The 18,949-nt window shown below is 37.3% G+C and overlaps 1 protein-coding gene across 6 annotated transcripts in view; it reads left to right on the top strand.

The window, feature by feature from the left end:
• Positions 1 to 18,949, top strand: part of RASAL2 (RAS protein activator like 2) — a 445,700-nt gene that overhangs the window by 336,777 nt on the left and 89,974 nt on the right. For all 6 annotated transcript variants that reach the window (XM_053606502.1, XM_053606501.1, XM_053606500.1 and 3 more), the window contains one exon: positions 12,499 to 12,608. In XM_053606502.1, coding sequence (XP_053462477.1) covers positions 12,499 to 12,608 — 110 coding nt within the window. The remainder of the gene's footprint in view (positions 1 to 12,498; positions 12,609 to 18,949) is intronic.

The following is an 18,949-nucleotide window of genomic DNA, read 5'->3' as shown; positions in this document are numbered from 1 at the left end:
AAATCATGGTTGATAAACAGTTATGGTAACCTAGAAAAGCCCAGGTTCCTTTTCTTGGAATGTGTGCTATTGAATATTGGATAAGGAAAAATGAAAAACTTTTCAATGGAATAGAGACCTAAAGGAAACAGTTTCTCAGGTGAAAGCCATACTTCTGTAACATCAAGGAGATTAAGAAAGAATTTGGAAGTAGATTCCACTACCTCCATGAAATATTACTGACTATTCTGCAATCTTAAACTTTTCCTTGTCTGTATTTCTAAAACAGCTATAATTTCATGTATATATTTATTAGATATTTATTGATCACTGACTAACATTTAAACACGGTGGTACATGTTAGATACAGCATTATACCATCCCTCAAAAGTTTAAAGGCGAAAGACTTCCTGTTTCTGACCAGGAAAGCCTAAACTATAATTGATGAATTGCTGGAGGCTGAGTGTAGAGAAGTCTGAGGGGAACCAATAATCTGAAGGTTGCAGTGAGCTATGATGACACCACTGCACTATGATTTGGAAGACAGAGCAAGATCCTGTCAAAAAAAAAAAAAAAATATATATATATATATAAAGATATGTTTATATATGTGTAATCTTTATATAATACACATATATAAATATATATGATTTTTGGTCCAGTCCTTCAGCTGGGTCTTAACTGGGGCCAGTGGTTTTTTAACTTAATCATTTTAGAATTCTATAAACTTAAATCTGGTTTGCTAGCTAAAATGTATTAGCAAATGTGGTGACTCATCTGATTAAGTCATAGAAAGTAGTAAATAAAGGCTTTGCCTTGGAATACTAATGATAAGGCTCTACTTAATGACACTAAGCTCGCACAGGTGACCCTTGAATAGCATGAGGGTTAAGGGCATCAATCACACACACAACCAAAAAGTCTTATTTAATTTTTTACTTCCCAGAACTTAACTACTGAGAGCCTACTGTTGACTGGAAGCCTTGCTGGTAACATAAACTGTCAATTACAATAAATTGTATTAAGTATATATTACATACTGTATTCTTGCAGTAAAGTAAGCTAGACAAAAGAAAATGTTACTTGGAAAATCATAAGGAAGAGAAAAAAATGCAATTAAGAGGAAGTGAATCATTATACAGGTCTTCACCCTTGTCTTCCCACTGAGTGGGCTGTGGAGGAGGAAGAAGAGGAGTTGGTGTTGCTCTCAGCGGCAGCAGAGGTGGGTGGAGGACATACCAGGGGAGGCAGGCACGTTTGTGTAACTTAGGAAAATGTGTAGTAATCACTGTCAGGGTTTTTTACTTTTTAATTTCTCTAAAACTGTTTCTATGCAGTACCAACCTTTCCTCTATCATTTGCTTTAGTTTCAGTGCCCATATCATAAAAAGGTTCATTAAAAGAAGGCAGAAGCTGGCTCGGCACCTGTAGCTCAGCGGCTAGGGCACCGGCCACATACATGGAGGCTGGCGGGCGGGTTCAGGCCTGCTAAACAACAATGACAACTACAAAATAATAGCTGGGCATTGTCACGGGTGCCTGTAGTCCCAGCTTACTTGGGAGGCTGAGGCAAGAGAATTGCTTAAGCCCAAGAGTTGGAGGTTGCTGTGAGCTGTGATGCCACGACACTCTACCAAGGGTAACAAAGTGAGACTCTGTCTCAAAAAAAAAAAAAAAAAAGTTAAATGCAGTCTTCAATAATCTGACCCCTTCTGCCAAATTATCTAATATCAGTTTGTTTTCTGGCACTGCTTCTTCTACATCTTCTTTCTCATTGTCTGTCACTGGTTTGAAGATATTCATCTCCATCAAGTTGTCTTCTGTTAATCCCATTAGTGTCTATTAGCTCTTAAATTTCTCTAAGATTCATATCTTAAAACCCTTCATATCTCACCTTTTTTGCCATATCCACAATGTTTTCATAATTTTCTTGATTGGCTTTATTGTAAATCCTGTGAAGTCATGTCAACATCTGGACATAGTTTTCTTCAGCAGAAATTTATTGTTTCAGACTCAGTGGCTTTTGCAGCTTTTTCTATAATAGAAACTTCTAGACTTTAATGATGTTTTCTCTATCAGGGTTCTGTTCCATTGCATCAACAGTCCTGTCCATAGAGTACCATGTGTGAAGAGCCTTAAGGGTCCTTTTGACACCCTGATCTAGAGGCTGAGTTAGAGACATTGTGTTTGGATGTTGAATTCATGGGTTTCTGGGTGGCCAGGTGTTTTGTTCAATAATAAAAGAACTTTAAAAGGCAGTCCATTACTGGTAAGGTATTCCCTGACTTCAGAGACAAAGCACCAGTGGAACCAATTCAGAAAAAGGGTTGTCGTTCAACCATTCTTGTTGAACAACCAAAGATTGGCAGCTGTTATCTATCTTTTGCCTTCAAGGCTTGGGGATTAGCAGCTTTATAGATAAGAACAGTCCTGATCATAAACCTGGCTGCATTTGTACAAAACAATAGACTTAGCCTATCCCTTCCTGCCTTAAATCCTGTACTCACTCTTTCTTGTTGTAGCATTTCCTTACAGAATAGGGGAGTCCATTTTCATCTTCATTAAAAACCTATTCAGGCAGATATTCTTTCTCAGGGTTTTTCTTAATGGCATCTGGGAACTTGTCTGATGCCTCTTGGTTGGCAGAAACTGCTTCTCCTGTTATCTTGACATTTTTAAAACCCAACCTCCTGCTAAAATTATCAAACCATTCTTTGCTGGCATTAAATTCTCCAGCATTAGCTCCTTCACCTTCCTGCTGCTTTCAGTTGCTGTATAATGTCTTCACCTTTTTTTTTTTTTTTAATCATATTAGAGTCTGTAGGTATGCCTTCCCTATAGTAATCTGGCACACACATAAAAGCTGCATTTTTCAATTCAAGATTAAAAAGCATAGTATTTTGGGCCGAGTAACAGCTTCCCTGCAACAGGGCATGGTGAGTCTGGGGAGATAAGACTACAGGCATCTCTGGCTGGTGGGATCCGCCTATAATCATCCCTTTGAGGATACAGAGAGTCAGCAACGGACTTCTGGACCCCAAGACGAGGACAAAAACAGTGGAAAACTGGCACGTGGTTGCGTGTGTTCGATTGTTCTGATCCCGCCGGCAACTGTAAGTACAAGCAGCAGTGAGACTACAAACCGGAAAGGCCTTACCTGTGAACTGAAGGCATTTCAGTGTTTTTGGACTTGGCACTCAGTTGAACTGCCTTGGGGAGAGCTTGAGCAGGAGTACGGAGAACTCTGGGCATTGTCTAAGGACCCAGACTGAGCCACTGAGCTAGGCCGCAGGGAGCCATTGTAGAGAACTGCCCTGGCAAGTTTTGCCCTTAGAGTCCCAGAGCAAGGATTGGGCGGGACCTAGTAACCTAGTGACTGAGCAGGCTAAAAGCAGGGACTGAGCTGCCAGATAGCCTTAACCCTTAGGGGCAGAGTGAGACAGTTTGGGCACACTGGAGACTCGGGCTGTTGACCTGGGTAGAGTGCCGTGGCGTCACAGCTCATAGCAACCTCAAACTCCTGGGCCTGGCGCCGCCTGGACCGCCATAAGAGCTGCACCATGAACTCCAACCCGCGACCCGCACGCACTGGGCCTCTGCATGCCCTGACCAGGAACTGCGGGAGCTGCGTAACCCTGCATCCTCCCTCCTGTGTCCTCCAGGTCTCCACATTGGCCCGCTCGTCTGGGCAGGGATACTGGTAGCCACGTGCCTTCTGGAGTCCCCCCTGCCTCTGTGCAGAGCCCTACTCCTGGCTAGAGACTGCTGAAGCCTTGGGCTCTGTGTGCCAAAGTCACTGGGCACCAGGCACTCCCAGAACCGTGCGCACCACCTCCCACCCTGTTGCTGGATCCAGGTGTGTCACATGCCGGAGCAGCTTCCACAACCAGTACTTCCTGGCTAGGGCAGCCCCAGAGGAACTACACAGGGTCACTCCCTACAAAGATCCAGCAACAATAGAGTGATCCCGCTGGGGTCTGATCTTGGAGAGACACCTCCCCAACTCTGAGGACAGACAGAGGCAATGGTGAAAAACAATCATGAGGCGAAATCAACAGAAAAACTCTGGCAATGTGAATAATCAGAGTAGATCAACTCCCCAAAGGATCAATGGGGCAGACACAGCACAAGATCCCATGCACAAACAAATAGCTGAGATGTCAGAAATTGAATTCAGAATCTGGATAGCAAATAAGATCGAATTAGAATTCCAAGCAGTAACCCAAAAGATATCTCAAGAATTCAACGAATTCAAAGACCAAATGACCAAAGATTTTGACACCTTGAGACAAGAAGTTGCATCCCTCAAAGATCTGAGAAACACAGTAGAATCCCTCAGTAACAGAATGGAGCAAGCAGAAGAAAGGATTTCTGACGTTGAAGACAAAGCTTTCAAACACTCCCAAACTCTCAAAGAGGAAGAGAAATGGAGGGCAAAAACAGATCACTCTCTCAGAGAGCTCTGGGATAATTCAAAGAAAACCAATATTCGTATAATAGGGATCCCCAAAAGCGACGAAGTGGCTTCACAAGGCACAGAGTCTCTTCTCCATGAGATTATGAAGAACTTTCCAGACATGCCAAGAGATTCTGAAATTCAGATAGCAGACAGTTTCAGAACTCCAGCACAACTCAACCCGAATAACACATCCCCCAGACACATCATAATCAATTTCACTAAAGTTAATATGAAGGAGAAAATTCTCAAAGCTGCCAGACAAAAGAAAAGCATCACCTACAAGACGAAGAATATTAGAATAACTGCAGATCTCTCTGCTGAAACCTTTCAAGCTAGAAGAGGATGGTCATCGACTTTTAATCTCCTAAAACAAAATAACTTTCAATCCAGGATTCTATACCCAACTAAACTGAGTTTCATTTATGACGGAGAAATTAAATACTTTAATGACATTCACATGTTGAAGAAATTTGCCATAACTAAATCAGCTCTCCAGGATATTCTCAGACCTATCCTTCATAAAGACCAGCATAATCCACCACAACAAAAGTAAACCCATCCAGAAAATTTTGATCAAATTCCAACTTCCACAGTCGCAAAAGGATTAAAAATGTCCACCAGACTCTGGAAAGGCTTATCAATACTCTCAATTAAAAAAAAAAATACTCTCAATGTGAATGTTTTAAACAGTCCTCTGAAGAGGCACAGGTTGGCTGACTGGATACAAAAACTCAAAGCCAGATATCTGCTGCATACAAGACTCTCATCTTACATTAAAAGAAAAATATAGACTCAAGGTGAAGGGATGGTCATCTATATTCCAGGCAAATGGAAAGCAGAAAAAAGCAGGTGTTGCAATCCTGTTCGCAGACACGATAGGCTTTAAACTAACCAAAATAATTAAGGATAAGGATGAACACTTCATATCTGTGAAAGGTAATATTCAATATGATGAGATGTCAATTATTAATATTTATGCACCCAACTAGAATACACCTCAATTTATAAGAGAAACTCTTAACAGACATGAGCAACTCTATTTCCTCCACTTCCATAGTAGTTGGAGATTTTAACACCCCTTTAGCAGTGCTACATAGATCCTCCAAAAAGAAGCTAAGGAAAGAAATTTTAGATTTAAACTCAACCATCCAACATCTGGACTTAGACATCTACAGAACATTTCATCCCAACAAAACTGAATACACATTCTTCTCATCAGCCCATGGAATATACTCCAAAATCGACCCCATCCTAGGCCACAAATCTAACCTTAGCAAATTTAAAAAAAAACAGAAATTATTCCTTGCATCTTCTCAGACCATCATAGAATAAAAGTTGAACTCAATAACAACAGGAATCTGTACACCCATACAAAAACATGGAAGCTAAACAACCTTATGCTGAAGGATAGATGGGTTATAGACGAGATTTAAGAAGGAAATCACCAAGTTTTTGGAACAAAACAACAATCAAGACACGAATTACCAGAACCTCTGGGATACTGCAAAGGCAGTCCTAAGATGGAAATTTATAGTACTGCAAGCCTTCCTCAAGAAAACGGAAAGAGAGGAAGTTAATAACATAATGGGACATCTCAAGCAACTGGAGAAGCAAGAACACTCCAACCCCAAACCCAGCAGAAGAAAAGAAATAACCAAAATCAGAGCAGAACTAAATGAAATTGAAAACAAAAGAATTATACAACAGATTAATAAATCCAAAAGTTGGTTTTTTGAAAAAAATCAATAAAATAGATAAACCTTTGGCCAGCCTAACCAGGAAAAAAAGAGCAAAATCTCTAATTTCATCAATCAGAAATGGTAATGATGAAATAACAACAGACCCCTCAGAAATTCAAAAAATCCTTAAGGAATTCTACAAGAAACTCTACTCTCAGAAATATGAAAATCTGAAAGAAATCGACCAATACCTGGAAGTACACCACCTACCAAGTCTTAGCAAGAACGAAGTAGAAATGTTGAACAGGCCTATATCAAGTTCTGAAATAGCATCAACTATACAAAATCTCCCTAAAAAGAAAAGCCCAGGACCAGATGGCTTTACGTCAGAATTCTACCAAACCTTTAAAGAAGAACTAGTACCTATATTACTAAACCTCTTCCAAAATATCGAAAAAGAAGAAAGATTACTCAACACATTCTACAAAGCAAACATCACCTTGATCCCCAAACCAGGAAAAGACCCAACAAGAAAAGAAAATTATAGACCAATATCACTAATGAATATAGATGCTAAAATACTCAATAAGATCCTAACAAACAGAGTCCATCAACACATCAAAAAAATTATACACCATGACCAAGTGGGATTTATCCCAGGGTCTCAAGGCTGGTTTAATATACGTAAATCTATAAATATAATTCAGCACATAAACAAACTAAAAAATAAGGACCATATGATTCTTTCAATCGATGCAGAAAAAGCTTTCGATAATATCCAGCATCCCTTCATGATCAGAACACTTAAGAAAATTGGTATAGAAGGGACATTTCTTAAACTAATAGAGGCCATCTACAACAAACCCATGGCCAATATCTTATTGAATGGAGTTAAATTGAAATCATTTCCACTTAGATCAGGAACCAGGCAAGGTTGCCCATTGTCTCCATTGCTCTTTAACATTGTGATGGAAGTTTTAGCCATTGGAATTAGGGAAGAAAAGGCGATCAAGGGTATCCACATAGGGTCAGAAGAGATCAAACTTTCACTTTTCGCAGATGATATGATCGTATATCTGGAAAACACTAGGGATTCTACTACAAAACTTTTAGAAGTGATCAAGGAATACAGCAATATCTCAGGCTACAAAATCAACACCCATAAATCTGTAGCCTTTATATATACCAACAATAAACAAGCTGAAAAAACAGTCAAGGACTCTATTCCTTTCACAGTAGTGCCAAAGAAGATGAAATATTTGGGAGTCTACCTAACAAAGGATGTGAAAGATCTCTACAAAGAGAACTATGAAACTTTAAGAAAAGAAATAGCTGAAGATGTTAACAGATGGAAAAACATACCATGCTCATGGCTGGGAAGAATCAACATTGCTAAAATGTCCATACTACCCAAAGCAATGTATAATTTTAATACAATCCCTATTAAAGCTCCATTGTCATATTTTAAAGATATTGAAAAAATCATACTTCGTTTTATATGGAATCAGAAAAAACCTCGAATAGCCAAAACATTACTCAGCCATAAAAACAAAGCAGGAGGAATCACGCTACCAGACCTGAGACTGTACTATAATTCGATAGTGCCATGGTACTGGCACAAAAACAGAGAAGTAGATGTCTGGAACAGAATAGAGAACCAAGAGATGAATCCAGCTGCTTACCGTTATTTGATCTTTGACAAGCCAATTAAAAACATTCAGTGGGGAAAAGATTCCCTATTTAACAAATGGTGCTGGGTGAACTGGCTGGCAACCTGTAGAAGATTGAAACTGGACCCGCACCTTTCACCATTAACTAAGGTAGACTCTCACTGGATAAAAGATTTAAACTTAAGACATGAAACTATAAAAATACTTAAAGAAAGTGCAGGGAAAACTCTTGAAGGAATCAGCCTGGATGAATATTTTATGAGGAGGACTCCCCAGGCAATTGAAGCAATACCAAAAATACACTACTGGGACCTGATCAAACTAAAAAGCTTCTGCACAGCCAAGGACATAGTAAGTAAAGCAAGCAGACAACCCTCAGAATGGGAGAAAATATTTGCAGGTTATACCTCCGATAAAGGTCTAATAACCAGAATCCACAGAGAACTCAAATGTATTAGCAAGAAAAGAACACTTGATCCCATCTCAGGGTGGGCCAGGGACTTGAAGAGAAACTTCTCCAAAGAAGACAGGCGCACAATCTACGAACACATGAAAAAAAGCTCATCATCCTTAATCATCAGAGAAATGCAAATCAAAACTACTTTGAGATATCACCTAACCCCAGTAAGAGTAGCGCACATAACAAAATCCCAAAACCAGAGATGTTGGCGTGGATGTGGAGAAAAGGGCACACTTCTACACTCCTGGTGGGAATGCACACTAATACGTTCCTTCTGGAAGGATGTTTGGAGAATACTTAGAGACCTAAAATTAGACCTGCCATTCGATCCTATAATTCCTTTACTAGGTTTATACCCAGAAGACCAAAAGTCACAATATAACAAAGACATCTGTACCAGAATGTTTATTGCAGACCAATTCATAATTGCTAAGTCATGGAAGAAGCCCAAGTGCCCATCGACCCATGAATGGACTAGCAAATTGTGGTACATGTATACCATGGAATACTATGCAGCCTTAAATAAAGATGGAGACTTTACCTCTTTCATGTTTACATGGATAGGGCTGGAACATATTCTGCTTAGTAAAGTATCCCAGGAATGGAAGAAAAAGTATCCAATGTACTCAGGTCTACTATGAAGCTAAATTATAGCTTTCACATGAAGGCTATAACCCAAGTATAGCACAAGACTATGGGGAAAGGGCCAAGGAAGAGGAAGGGAGGGGGGAGGTCATGGTGGAGGGAGGTGCATCTTAGAATGGGTACATACCTACGGTGCATCTTAGAATGGGTACAGGCGAAACTTATTAAATGCAGAATACAAATGTCTACATACAGTAACTAAGAAAATGCCATGAAGGCTACGTTGAACAGTTTGATGAGAATATTTCAGATTGTATATGAAACCAGCACATTGTACCCCTTGATTGCACTAATGTACACAGCTATGATTTAACAATAAAAATAAAAAAAAATTTTTTAAAAAGGCATGTATTTTGTAAAAAATGCAAGGTTGCCTGTTGGAGTAGCTGCAGTAACGGTTTCCTGAATTTTCTCTTCTTTCTTACACTATTCCTTATGCTAGATTCATTTATCTTGAAATGGCTGGTAATCATAGCTGCAATGGTATGACCTCAATCTATGGTACATATCAAGCAATTCAACTTTTTTTTGTAATGTCATGAGTTTTCTCTGCTTTTGGGGGGTGTTTTCAGCATCATTAATAAGTACTCTGTTTGGGTCCCATGGTCTTGTTCAAGTATTGTAGTAAGCATGATGAAAAACATGCAAGAACCACAAGAGATCACTTTTTACTATGATGCACAATTTTCTGGTGAGACAAACTGCTCATGTGGAGATGATTAGCATCACACAGTGTTTTAAGCAGATATAACACTTTAGCTCATTCCAACAGCACAAAGGGATGGCTACAAAATTATCATAATAGTACAAAATGTGCTACAGTTACTTTTAAATGCAGCTATGACTTAATGCTGCATTGTTTACATTCATTTACATTTTTAGATTGTGAGTGTCACATTTTAATTTTTTATAAATAATTGGTGTCTATTTTATGGTAGTAAATGATAAAATAGATTAGTATCAACATATATTTTGTACATTCATGACATATCTTTTTAATTTTTTTTATTATTTCCTGGCTGGGCTACACAGTTTATCTGTGAGTTTTTTTCAAATTGTTGCCAACTATCAAAAAATTTTTCCAATGTATTTATTGAAAAAAAAAAAGCTGCATACAAATTGGCCCCCACATTTCAAAAACATGTTGCTCAAAGGTCAGCTGTGCAGGAGAAAAGGCAAATGCTGATCTCTGTGAAATATAGTACTTTTAAAAATAGTCTTTTTCTCTTCCCTCCAGTCAATCTCTGTACATCTATTTTCTTGGAGTTTTTACACATATCCTTTGAACAGTAAAAACAACAAGATATAAATGTATTTCTTTAGTTATCTGAATAGTTCTACTTTAGTGATTCAGATAGGTTTGCTTCCATTTTTTATTTATGGACAGAGCAATGCCTATGTGTTTAAAAAACACTTCACTTGGTAAAGCACTGTGACAATCCATGCTACTAGTTCACCAGGTATTTTCAGTTGTCTTTCTGGATATATGTTAGAATTACATAGCCCTTTCCCATTGAAGTTAGGTGTAGTCATATGACTTATTTGTCCACTTAAATGGGACTAAAAGTAACATGAAGCTTTAAGAACTGGTACATGTGCATAATTTGCTATATTACCCTTATCCTCCTGCTACACCTGCAGAAGCACAGAGAAGAGTCCTTCCTTAGCCCAGGTCCCTGGGGAAGGACAATATAGACAGGACCCCAGCCCATCAGTTGACCTGCTCATGGACATGTACCAGTTTTATACCACTGGGATTGTAGGGGTTATTAGATAAACATAACTTGCTTATCCTGATTAATGTAGTCTTCACCCCAAAACAGTGGGCTTTGGTGGTAACTAAAGGAATATAAAATATTCAGTGTGCTAATATTGGCCCAATATGTTTTTTCCCTTCTTATGGAAATGTTTATTGTACACAGCTTACATGAGATGAATATCATACAAAAAGAATAATCATTTTGTATGTGTCAAAATATTTTCTTTGAATTACAGTCATTTTATTTGTTTTTTATTTCAGTTAATGTGAAGGTACAAACAATTAGGTTACAAATATTCGCATTTGTTACATAAAGACCATCTTGTACTTGTGTCCTGCACACAAAAGGTGTGCCATATACCCTTACTTTGTGCCCATTAAGTGGGAGCACGTAAATCCTTCCCTCTCTCCTCTCCCCCCTCCTTCATTCCCTCTTCCCCCAACTTGAATTGAATCGAGTTTTTCTCTTATGTGGGCATGCATTAGATTGTCTGTTGGCTTCATATTAGTATTGAGTACGTTGGATATTTGCTTTTCTGTTCTTGTGATACTTTACTAAGAAGAATGGGCTTCTTCTCCATCCAGGTTAATACAAAAGATGTAAAGTCTCCATCTTTTTTATGGCCGAATAGTATTACATGGTATACATATACCACAGTTTATTCATTCATTCCTGGGTTGATGAGCATTTAGGTTTCTCCACATCTTGGCAATTGTAAATTGAGCTGTGATAAATAATCTATTGCAACTGTCTTTATGATGAAATGGTTTGTTTTTCTTCTGGGTAGATGTCTAGTAATGGGATTGTGGGATCGTGAATTATAGTGTTTTTAATATGCTTGTATAAGACGTCCTTTCTTTCATCTGCCAATAATAGAATTGTAAGTTTCTTATTCTTGTATTTATTCTGTTATTCAGCAGACTTTTATTGAGCGTTCATTATTTGCCAGGTACAGAGTTTGGGGAGATGTTCAGGGAACTCTAGATAGTTTGATGAAGATGGCAGGACGCAACCAAGAGCTAACAACTATAAAGCACTTTGTTCTTTAAAGTCTAATATGCTTTAATGATTTCATAAATGATCCATACTTCATTTTAAAATAGTTTAACTACATCTAAAACTTAACTTCATGATACCTTATTTAATATGACATAGACCAAATTTTAACTTTTGAGACCACCAATGCCTTACCTTATATGACAAATTAACTCTTTTTTTTTTTTTTTTTTTTACTCACCATGAGTATCTTTCAGTTCCTTCAACGTGCCAAGTATGTTCCCTTAGTCCAGGGACCTGGGTTAAGGGAGGACTCTTCTCTGTGCTTCTGCAGGTGTAGCAGGAGGATAAGGGTAATATAGAAAATTATGCACATGTACTAGTTCTTAAAGCTTCATGTTACTTTTAGTCTCATTTAAGTGGACAAAGAACAAGGCCTTTGCACATGACATTATATTTTCCTATTTTCCCTTAATTTAGGAAACCATCGGATGCTGTTTATATTGAAATTGCTGACATCATCTTCATAGAAAGAAATATAGTTGTGTATATTTTTGTGCTTTCAAAAGTTTGTTAGTATAGTTAGAAGCTTCTCTGCTATTTAAGAAGTAAGAAATTAAGTGTAAACAAGTTTAATTTTCTCAATTATCATAAAAGGAAAGAATTTTCTCCTTATATTACCAAGTAGTTTCCAGCAACTATTATTACACAATAAAAAAAGTTACAAGCTAGATTCTATTTGTAGTCCTTATTACAAAAAATCTAAACACCTTTTGCAAGGATAGTCAAGGATTATCAAAAGGTTCCCTTTTGGTTCTTTCTTTCAGCACTCTCTGCCTTTTCATTCTAGGGATTCTTCAGCAAGCGCCTGAAAGGCTCCATCAAGAGGACCAAAAGCCAGTCAAAACTTGACAGAAACACGAGTTTTCGGCTTCCATCCCTTCGCAGTACAGATGACAGGTAGGAAGTTAACTTGCTTAAAACAGATAAAGCAGGGCCGGGCACAGTGGCTCAAGCCTGTAATCCTAGCACTCTGGGAGGCTGAGGCATTGAATTGCTGGAACTCACGAGTTCAACACCAGCCTGAGCAAGAGCAAGACCCCATCTCTATAAAGTAGCCAGGCGTGTGGCAGGTGACTGTAGTCCCAGCTACTTGGGTGGTTGAGGCAAGAGGATCACTTGAGCCCAAGAGTTTGAGGTTGCTGTGAACTATGACAGCACAGCACTCTACTGAGGGCAACAAAAGGAGACTCTGTCTCAAAAACAAACAGATAAAGCAATTTTAGAGTGGATTTTGAGAAGGAATTTTGGTCTTCTCTAAGTTTACATCAATGACAATGGGAAAGACTTGATACAAAATTGTCTTGTTCACATTAAGGCAATATACCCAATATTGGCTCAAATACCCAACCAGTTTAAGAATCTTATAGTTGTCAGTTTGTCAAAACTAATTTAAGAATCAGTTGTGCTGTTGCTATAGAATCAAATTCTAGTGGTCAGACGTATGTCCTTTTTGTTTGTTTGTTTGTTTGGTAGAGTGACTATGAGGAATGATAATGATAGCTAAAAGTTCTTGAGAATTGTATGGGATGCTTCATATACACTTTCTTATTTATTCTTCAAAATAACCCTAAATATTTTTATTATCCCCATTTTATAGATGAAGAATCTGAGACACAAAGAGGTTAAGTAATCTTGCCCAAGATCATACAGCTAGTAAATAGCAAAAATGGTATTTGAACTCAGGTAGTTTGCCTCCAGAGTCCATGATCTTCACTGTTATGTTGTTCTGTATGTATGTACAGCATATAGAATTGGTCTTATTGGTTTGCAGTTAAATCTAGAAGATATATAATGAAAAGGAAGCCTGGATTTCAAAAATTAGGACTAGTAGCTTGAGCAAACCTCAAATGTATAGCTCACTAAGGATAACATCCTTCTAAAATTGTTGAGTGTTCACTGATACACTTTTGATACTTTTTGTCTTCAAAATATTCAAAATTTTGGAAATAGTGGTTATTATATCAGCATGTCATTGCCATCACCAATATTTTTTGACTGCTTACATTGTGCCAGGCATTTTTAATGTAATCTCTCATGTTATGTGACAACCCTAGATGCTATTATTATTGTCATTTTGCAGATGAGGGACTGAAGCATAAAGAGATTGAGAAACTTATGCAGGGTCACATAGCTAGTAAGCAGTGGAGCATGTATTTGAACTGAAGTCTGCTTCTTATATTTGAAACTTTTATTTATACTTGTTTAATTTTAAATTGACATGATTTTCATTTATCTGCCTAATAGAAATAAAAATCATAGATTTTCCAGGCAGAAAATTACTGTCCTTATTTTAAAGATGAAAGACCTGTCCCCCATATTGACTTGATGAGGCACTAATACTTTATCAGCTCTTCCTGAATCATATTAAAGGTGTTCTATGGTCCAGGTATGATAGTTTACACTTGTAATCCTAGCATTCTGGGAGGGTGAGACAGGAGGATCCCTTGAGCTCAGGAGACCAACCTGAGCAAGAGCAATACTCCTGTCTCTACTAAAAAAGAAGAAGAAGAAAGAATTAAAAATTAGTTAGGTGCTGTGGTGGGTGCCTGTAGTCCATCTACTTGAGAGGTTGAGACAGGAGGATCGCTTGAGCCCAGGAGTTTGAGGTTGCTGTGAGCTATCACACCATGGCATTGTACCAAGGGCAACAAAATGAAACTCTGTCTCAAAAAAAAAAAAGGGGGGGGATGCTCTCTGAAATTTGCAATTCTGTTCAATTTGCAGTGATCTTTTATACCTCTTTGGTTTAAAAGAAGCATAAAAACTGATGATTTTTTTTTCTAATATTTTTCCTTGGTTTCCTATTATTCTATAATTTCCATCATCCCAGCAATTCAAAGTATTTCATAAATAAGCTTCAATAAAATAGAATATTATTTTTCAAATGCATTTGAATTACGGAGCCTTCCTATACAGAAATTTTTCAAAAACTTTATTTTTCTTGTAGAAGAATTTATTCAGTAAAGTTTGAATAATTTAAAAAAAATTTTTTAAACCTATCTTGCCTTTAAGTTATCTGAACACTCAAATGAATACAGCTAAGGTGCAAGATATTAATCAACTGAGTTGTTTTAATTAGTAATCTTTTAGGTGTGACACAGTATTTTCTGAAGACCTCTGGTTTTCTTGGATCATATGTATCAATTGCTGAAGTCAGATTGGTACTTCCAGAATGGTGTGTCCTTTCTAAATTTAAATAACAAAACATTTATAACCTTATATCCAATCTAAAGAAACTCTAGTTCTATCCTCCCTTCCTTCCCCTTTTCTTTTTTATTCGTAGTTTTTAAATTGTTAAGTAAAATGCACATCTTTCTTCATTTGGGGGGGAGCTTTCAATATATGTAGTATAAGTAGAAAGTAAAATACTAAAAATTCTAAAACTCTTCATCTTCCCCATCTCCCCATGTAAATATCCTCATTAATAGTAGACCTCTTTAAAAATTCGTACATAAATTCATTCACATATATGTTTTGCATGTTTTTATATAAATGGGATCATACTATACATGTTATTCTATGACTTTTTTTTTTTTTGAGACAGAGTTTCACCCGATCGCCCTCGATAGAGTACGGTGGCATCACAGCTCACAGCAACCTCAAACTCTTGGGCTTAGGAAATTCTCTTGCCTCAGCCTCCAAAGTAGCTGGGACTACAGGCACTCACCACAATGCCTGGCTATTTTTTTGTTACAGTTTAGCCGGGGCTGGGTTTGAACCCCCCATCCCCGAGCCACAGGCACTGCTCCTATTCTGTGACTTATTATTGTAAATATTTCATGCTCTACACATCAGTAGATGTCAATCTGCATTATTCTTTTTTTTTTTTTTTTTGAGGCAGAGTCTCTCTATGTCACCCTCTGAAGAGTGCTGTGATGTCACTGCTTACAGCAACCTCTAACTCTTGGGCTTAAGTGATTCTCTTGCCTCAGACTCCCTAGTAGCTGGGACTACTGGCACCCGCCACAGTGCCCAGCTATTTTTTTCTCGCAGTTGTCATTGTTTCAGCTGGCCCAGGCTGGGTTAGAACCCGCCAGCCTCAAGGCATGTGTCTGGCCCCCTACCCACTGAGCTACGGGTGCCACCCTACATCATTCTTTTTAACAGAATTCTTATTATGCTTATAATGTGTTCTATTTTTTTAAGATATGGAATATTGATTATGATATAAAATTATATTAAAATAATTAAGAAATAATTAGCATAACATATTGATTTGGAAAACAAGAGGTTATGGATATTTTCTAGAAAAATATTCTTCATCAGTATAGACATCTGTTTAAATACAAAGCCTAAACAATACAATTGTTTGTTTACAAAAGAGGCTTCCTCTAATTAAAAAAGTTTACATTGGGCGGTGCCTGTGGCTCAGTGTGGTTCAAACCCAGCCCCAGCCAAACTGCAACAAAAAATAAATAAATAAAAATAAAAAAAATTAAAAATAAAAAAGTTTACAAAAGAGGTTTTCACAAATGAAGATTCAGGATCAAATAGTTTAACAGAGGGATTTCATAGTCATTTTAAATTGTATCACATAAATCAATGCGTCTAATTCATTTCCATCACACTCTAATGGAAGTACTACTTCCAAATAAATTATGGAAATCAAATGAAACATTGGCACCCAAAACTCTCAAAGGTTTTACAAAACAGGCTATTATAGAAAAATCTCATCTCTGCCTACACATAGAAACATATAAAATACTAGCAAACAAATTTTAATTGATTATTAAAAAGAATATATAATGACAAAATACATTTATTATATGTTATATAATATTGAGTTCTAGAATAATTTTAGAGGTGTCTAGAGTTCTTTAGAAATTTGATATCAGGTAGTCCACTGATAAGTTCATTATTTCCCACAGAGAAATAACAGTCACAGTATTATGTTTATAGAGACAAAAAATTTCTAACATTTACAAATTATTAAAATTAGGAAATAGACCTTTTTAAACTTCGTGAAACAGTCTTTTTCATCTTCATGAAAAGCATGAAGAAGATTCCTACTATTTTTAGAAGCACCTAACAGGTACAGTGTAAGGGGTATAAGGCACACCTCCTGGGTGAAAGGCTTAGAGGGTTTTTAATATAATGTGCTTCACTTCTCTGTTGATGGATATTTAAATTGTTTCCCTTTTTGATACAAAAGAGGGATATAATGAATGTTTTTGAACATGTACCCTTCTGTACCTATATGATTAGGTCAGATTTCAGAAGTAGAATTGCTTAGTATAGAGTATACACATTACCAAATCCTTCAGAAAAGTTACACTCATTCCCTTTCCCACCAACATATTACAGTTTCCTTTATCTGCCAAACACCTTTTTTCATTTTATCAACATGTTGGATGAATAGTAATAATAAACACTTATTTGGTATTTACTCCATGCTGGACACTATTCTAAGTATTTTATGTAAACTGACTTAGTTTAATCATTGTAACAGCTCTATGAGAAAGTTACTTTCATTACCCCCATTTTGAAGAAAAGAAAACTGAGACAGAGAAATTTATAAATTGCTTGAGATTACACATCTTAGAAAATGTTAGAAATGAGGTTCAAAATGAGGAAGATTGGCTTTAGAATCCATATTCTTAAATGTACTGTAGATTACCTCTCAAAAGAAAAGGAGGTTGAACATTTCTGTTTTTTTTCTTTTTGTTTTTTTTTAGACTGAGCCTCAAGCCGTCACCCTGGGTAGAATACTGTGGCATCACAGCTCACAGCAACCTCCAACTGCTGGGCTCAAGCGATTCTCCTGCCTCTGCCTCCCAAGTAGCTGGGACTACAGGCACCCGCCACAATGCCTGGCAATTTTTTTTTTTTTTTTTTTTTTTGGCTGCAGCCATCATTGTTGTTTGGCGGGCCTGGGCTGGATTTGAACCCACCAGCTCAGCTGTATGTGGCTGGCGCTTTAGCCGCTTGAGCCACAGGCACTGAGCCGTACATTTCTTTTTTTTAATGTTTTTCAAATGCTTAGTATATTGAACATCTTTTCACATGTTTTCTTTTTCTGTAACTTACCTATTTCTTGTACCCATTTTTCTATTGAGTTTTGTATCCATTTTCTTATGATTTGGAGTAGCACTTAGGGTAGTAAGACACTATTATGCATATTGCTAAAATTTCTTTTGATCTGTTTCTTGGGTTTTAAAATCATGTCTTCAAGTTATATGGAAGTTTTAGGTTTTCCTGTAGGGCAATATGTTAGTCCTTTTGCCTTACATGGTCAAATTTGACCAGAACACTGAACTCAAGAGGTTATGGACCTATTTGTAATTAAATTATTCTTTATGATGCTGTACAAATCACTTTATCTCTCCCTTCAAGAGGGGGAAATATTCTATTCAGAAGTATCCAGAGGATAATGAAGGATCATGATATTTTGAATTCTTCTAGGCTTTTGATAACTACAAACCTTATCTGCACTCATAACTTTTTTTAAAGGTAAAATTATTCTCATGAGGTCTGATTTACTACTTTAAGATGGCAGAAAAACATTTTTAAATGAGTTAATTTCATCTGAAGAAGATTTACTACATATTGTAAGCTGTGCAAAATACCATAGAGTGTTTTAAAATACAGACTTCATTGATCAAATAAATCTTAACGGCTCCGTGTCTGGCTCACCAATGATCTACAGGTCATAAACTCTATTATGAGGACACAATGGAATTTGTTACCAGTACTGCTGTGTGGATCAATTTCTAATGATCCTTAAATTCCGAATTTCCTTTATGGGGTATAGGCATAAGAAGTTATGGGCGACTCCTGTGGCTTAATGAGTAGGGTGCTGGCCCCATATACCGAGGGCTGGGGGTTCAAACCCGGCCCTGGCCAAATTGCAACAAAAAAATAGCCAGGCGTTGTGGCCAGCGCCGTGGTCCCAGCTACTTGGGAGGCTGAGGCATGAGAAAATCGCCTAAGCCCAAGAGCTGGAGGTTGCTGTGAGCTCTGATGCCACAGCACTCTACCAAGGGCGACAAGATAAGACTCTGTCTCTTAAAAAAAAAAAAAAAAAAAGAAGTTAAAATTTGCCAAATAGGTAATATTCTAAAATCCAAATTTCTTGTTAAATAGTAATTCATTCAGTGTGTAATGGTATGTACAAGCTAGGATGCCTTGTACTACAGGGAATGTAAGAGAAGCAAAGATAAAGGCCTCAACCTCAAGAAGTTCGTTGAAGGTAAATGTCCAGGAAAATATGGTATAGGAAAGGTGAGATTACTTCTTGT

Source organism: Nycticebus coucang, chromosome 10 (assembly GCF_027406575.1).
Source record: "Nycticebus coucang isolate mNycCou1 chromosome 10, mNycCou1.pri, whole genome shotgun sequence".
Classification (NCBI taxonomy): Eukaryota; Metazoa; Chordata; class Mammalia; order Primates; family Lorisidae; genus Nycticebus; species Nycticebus coucang.
This window is presented reverse-complemented; position numbering and strand designations above follow the sequence as displayed.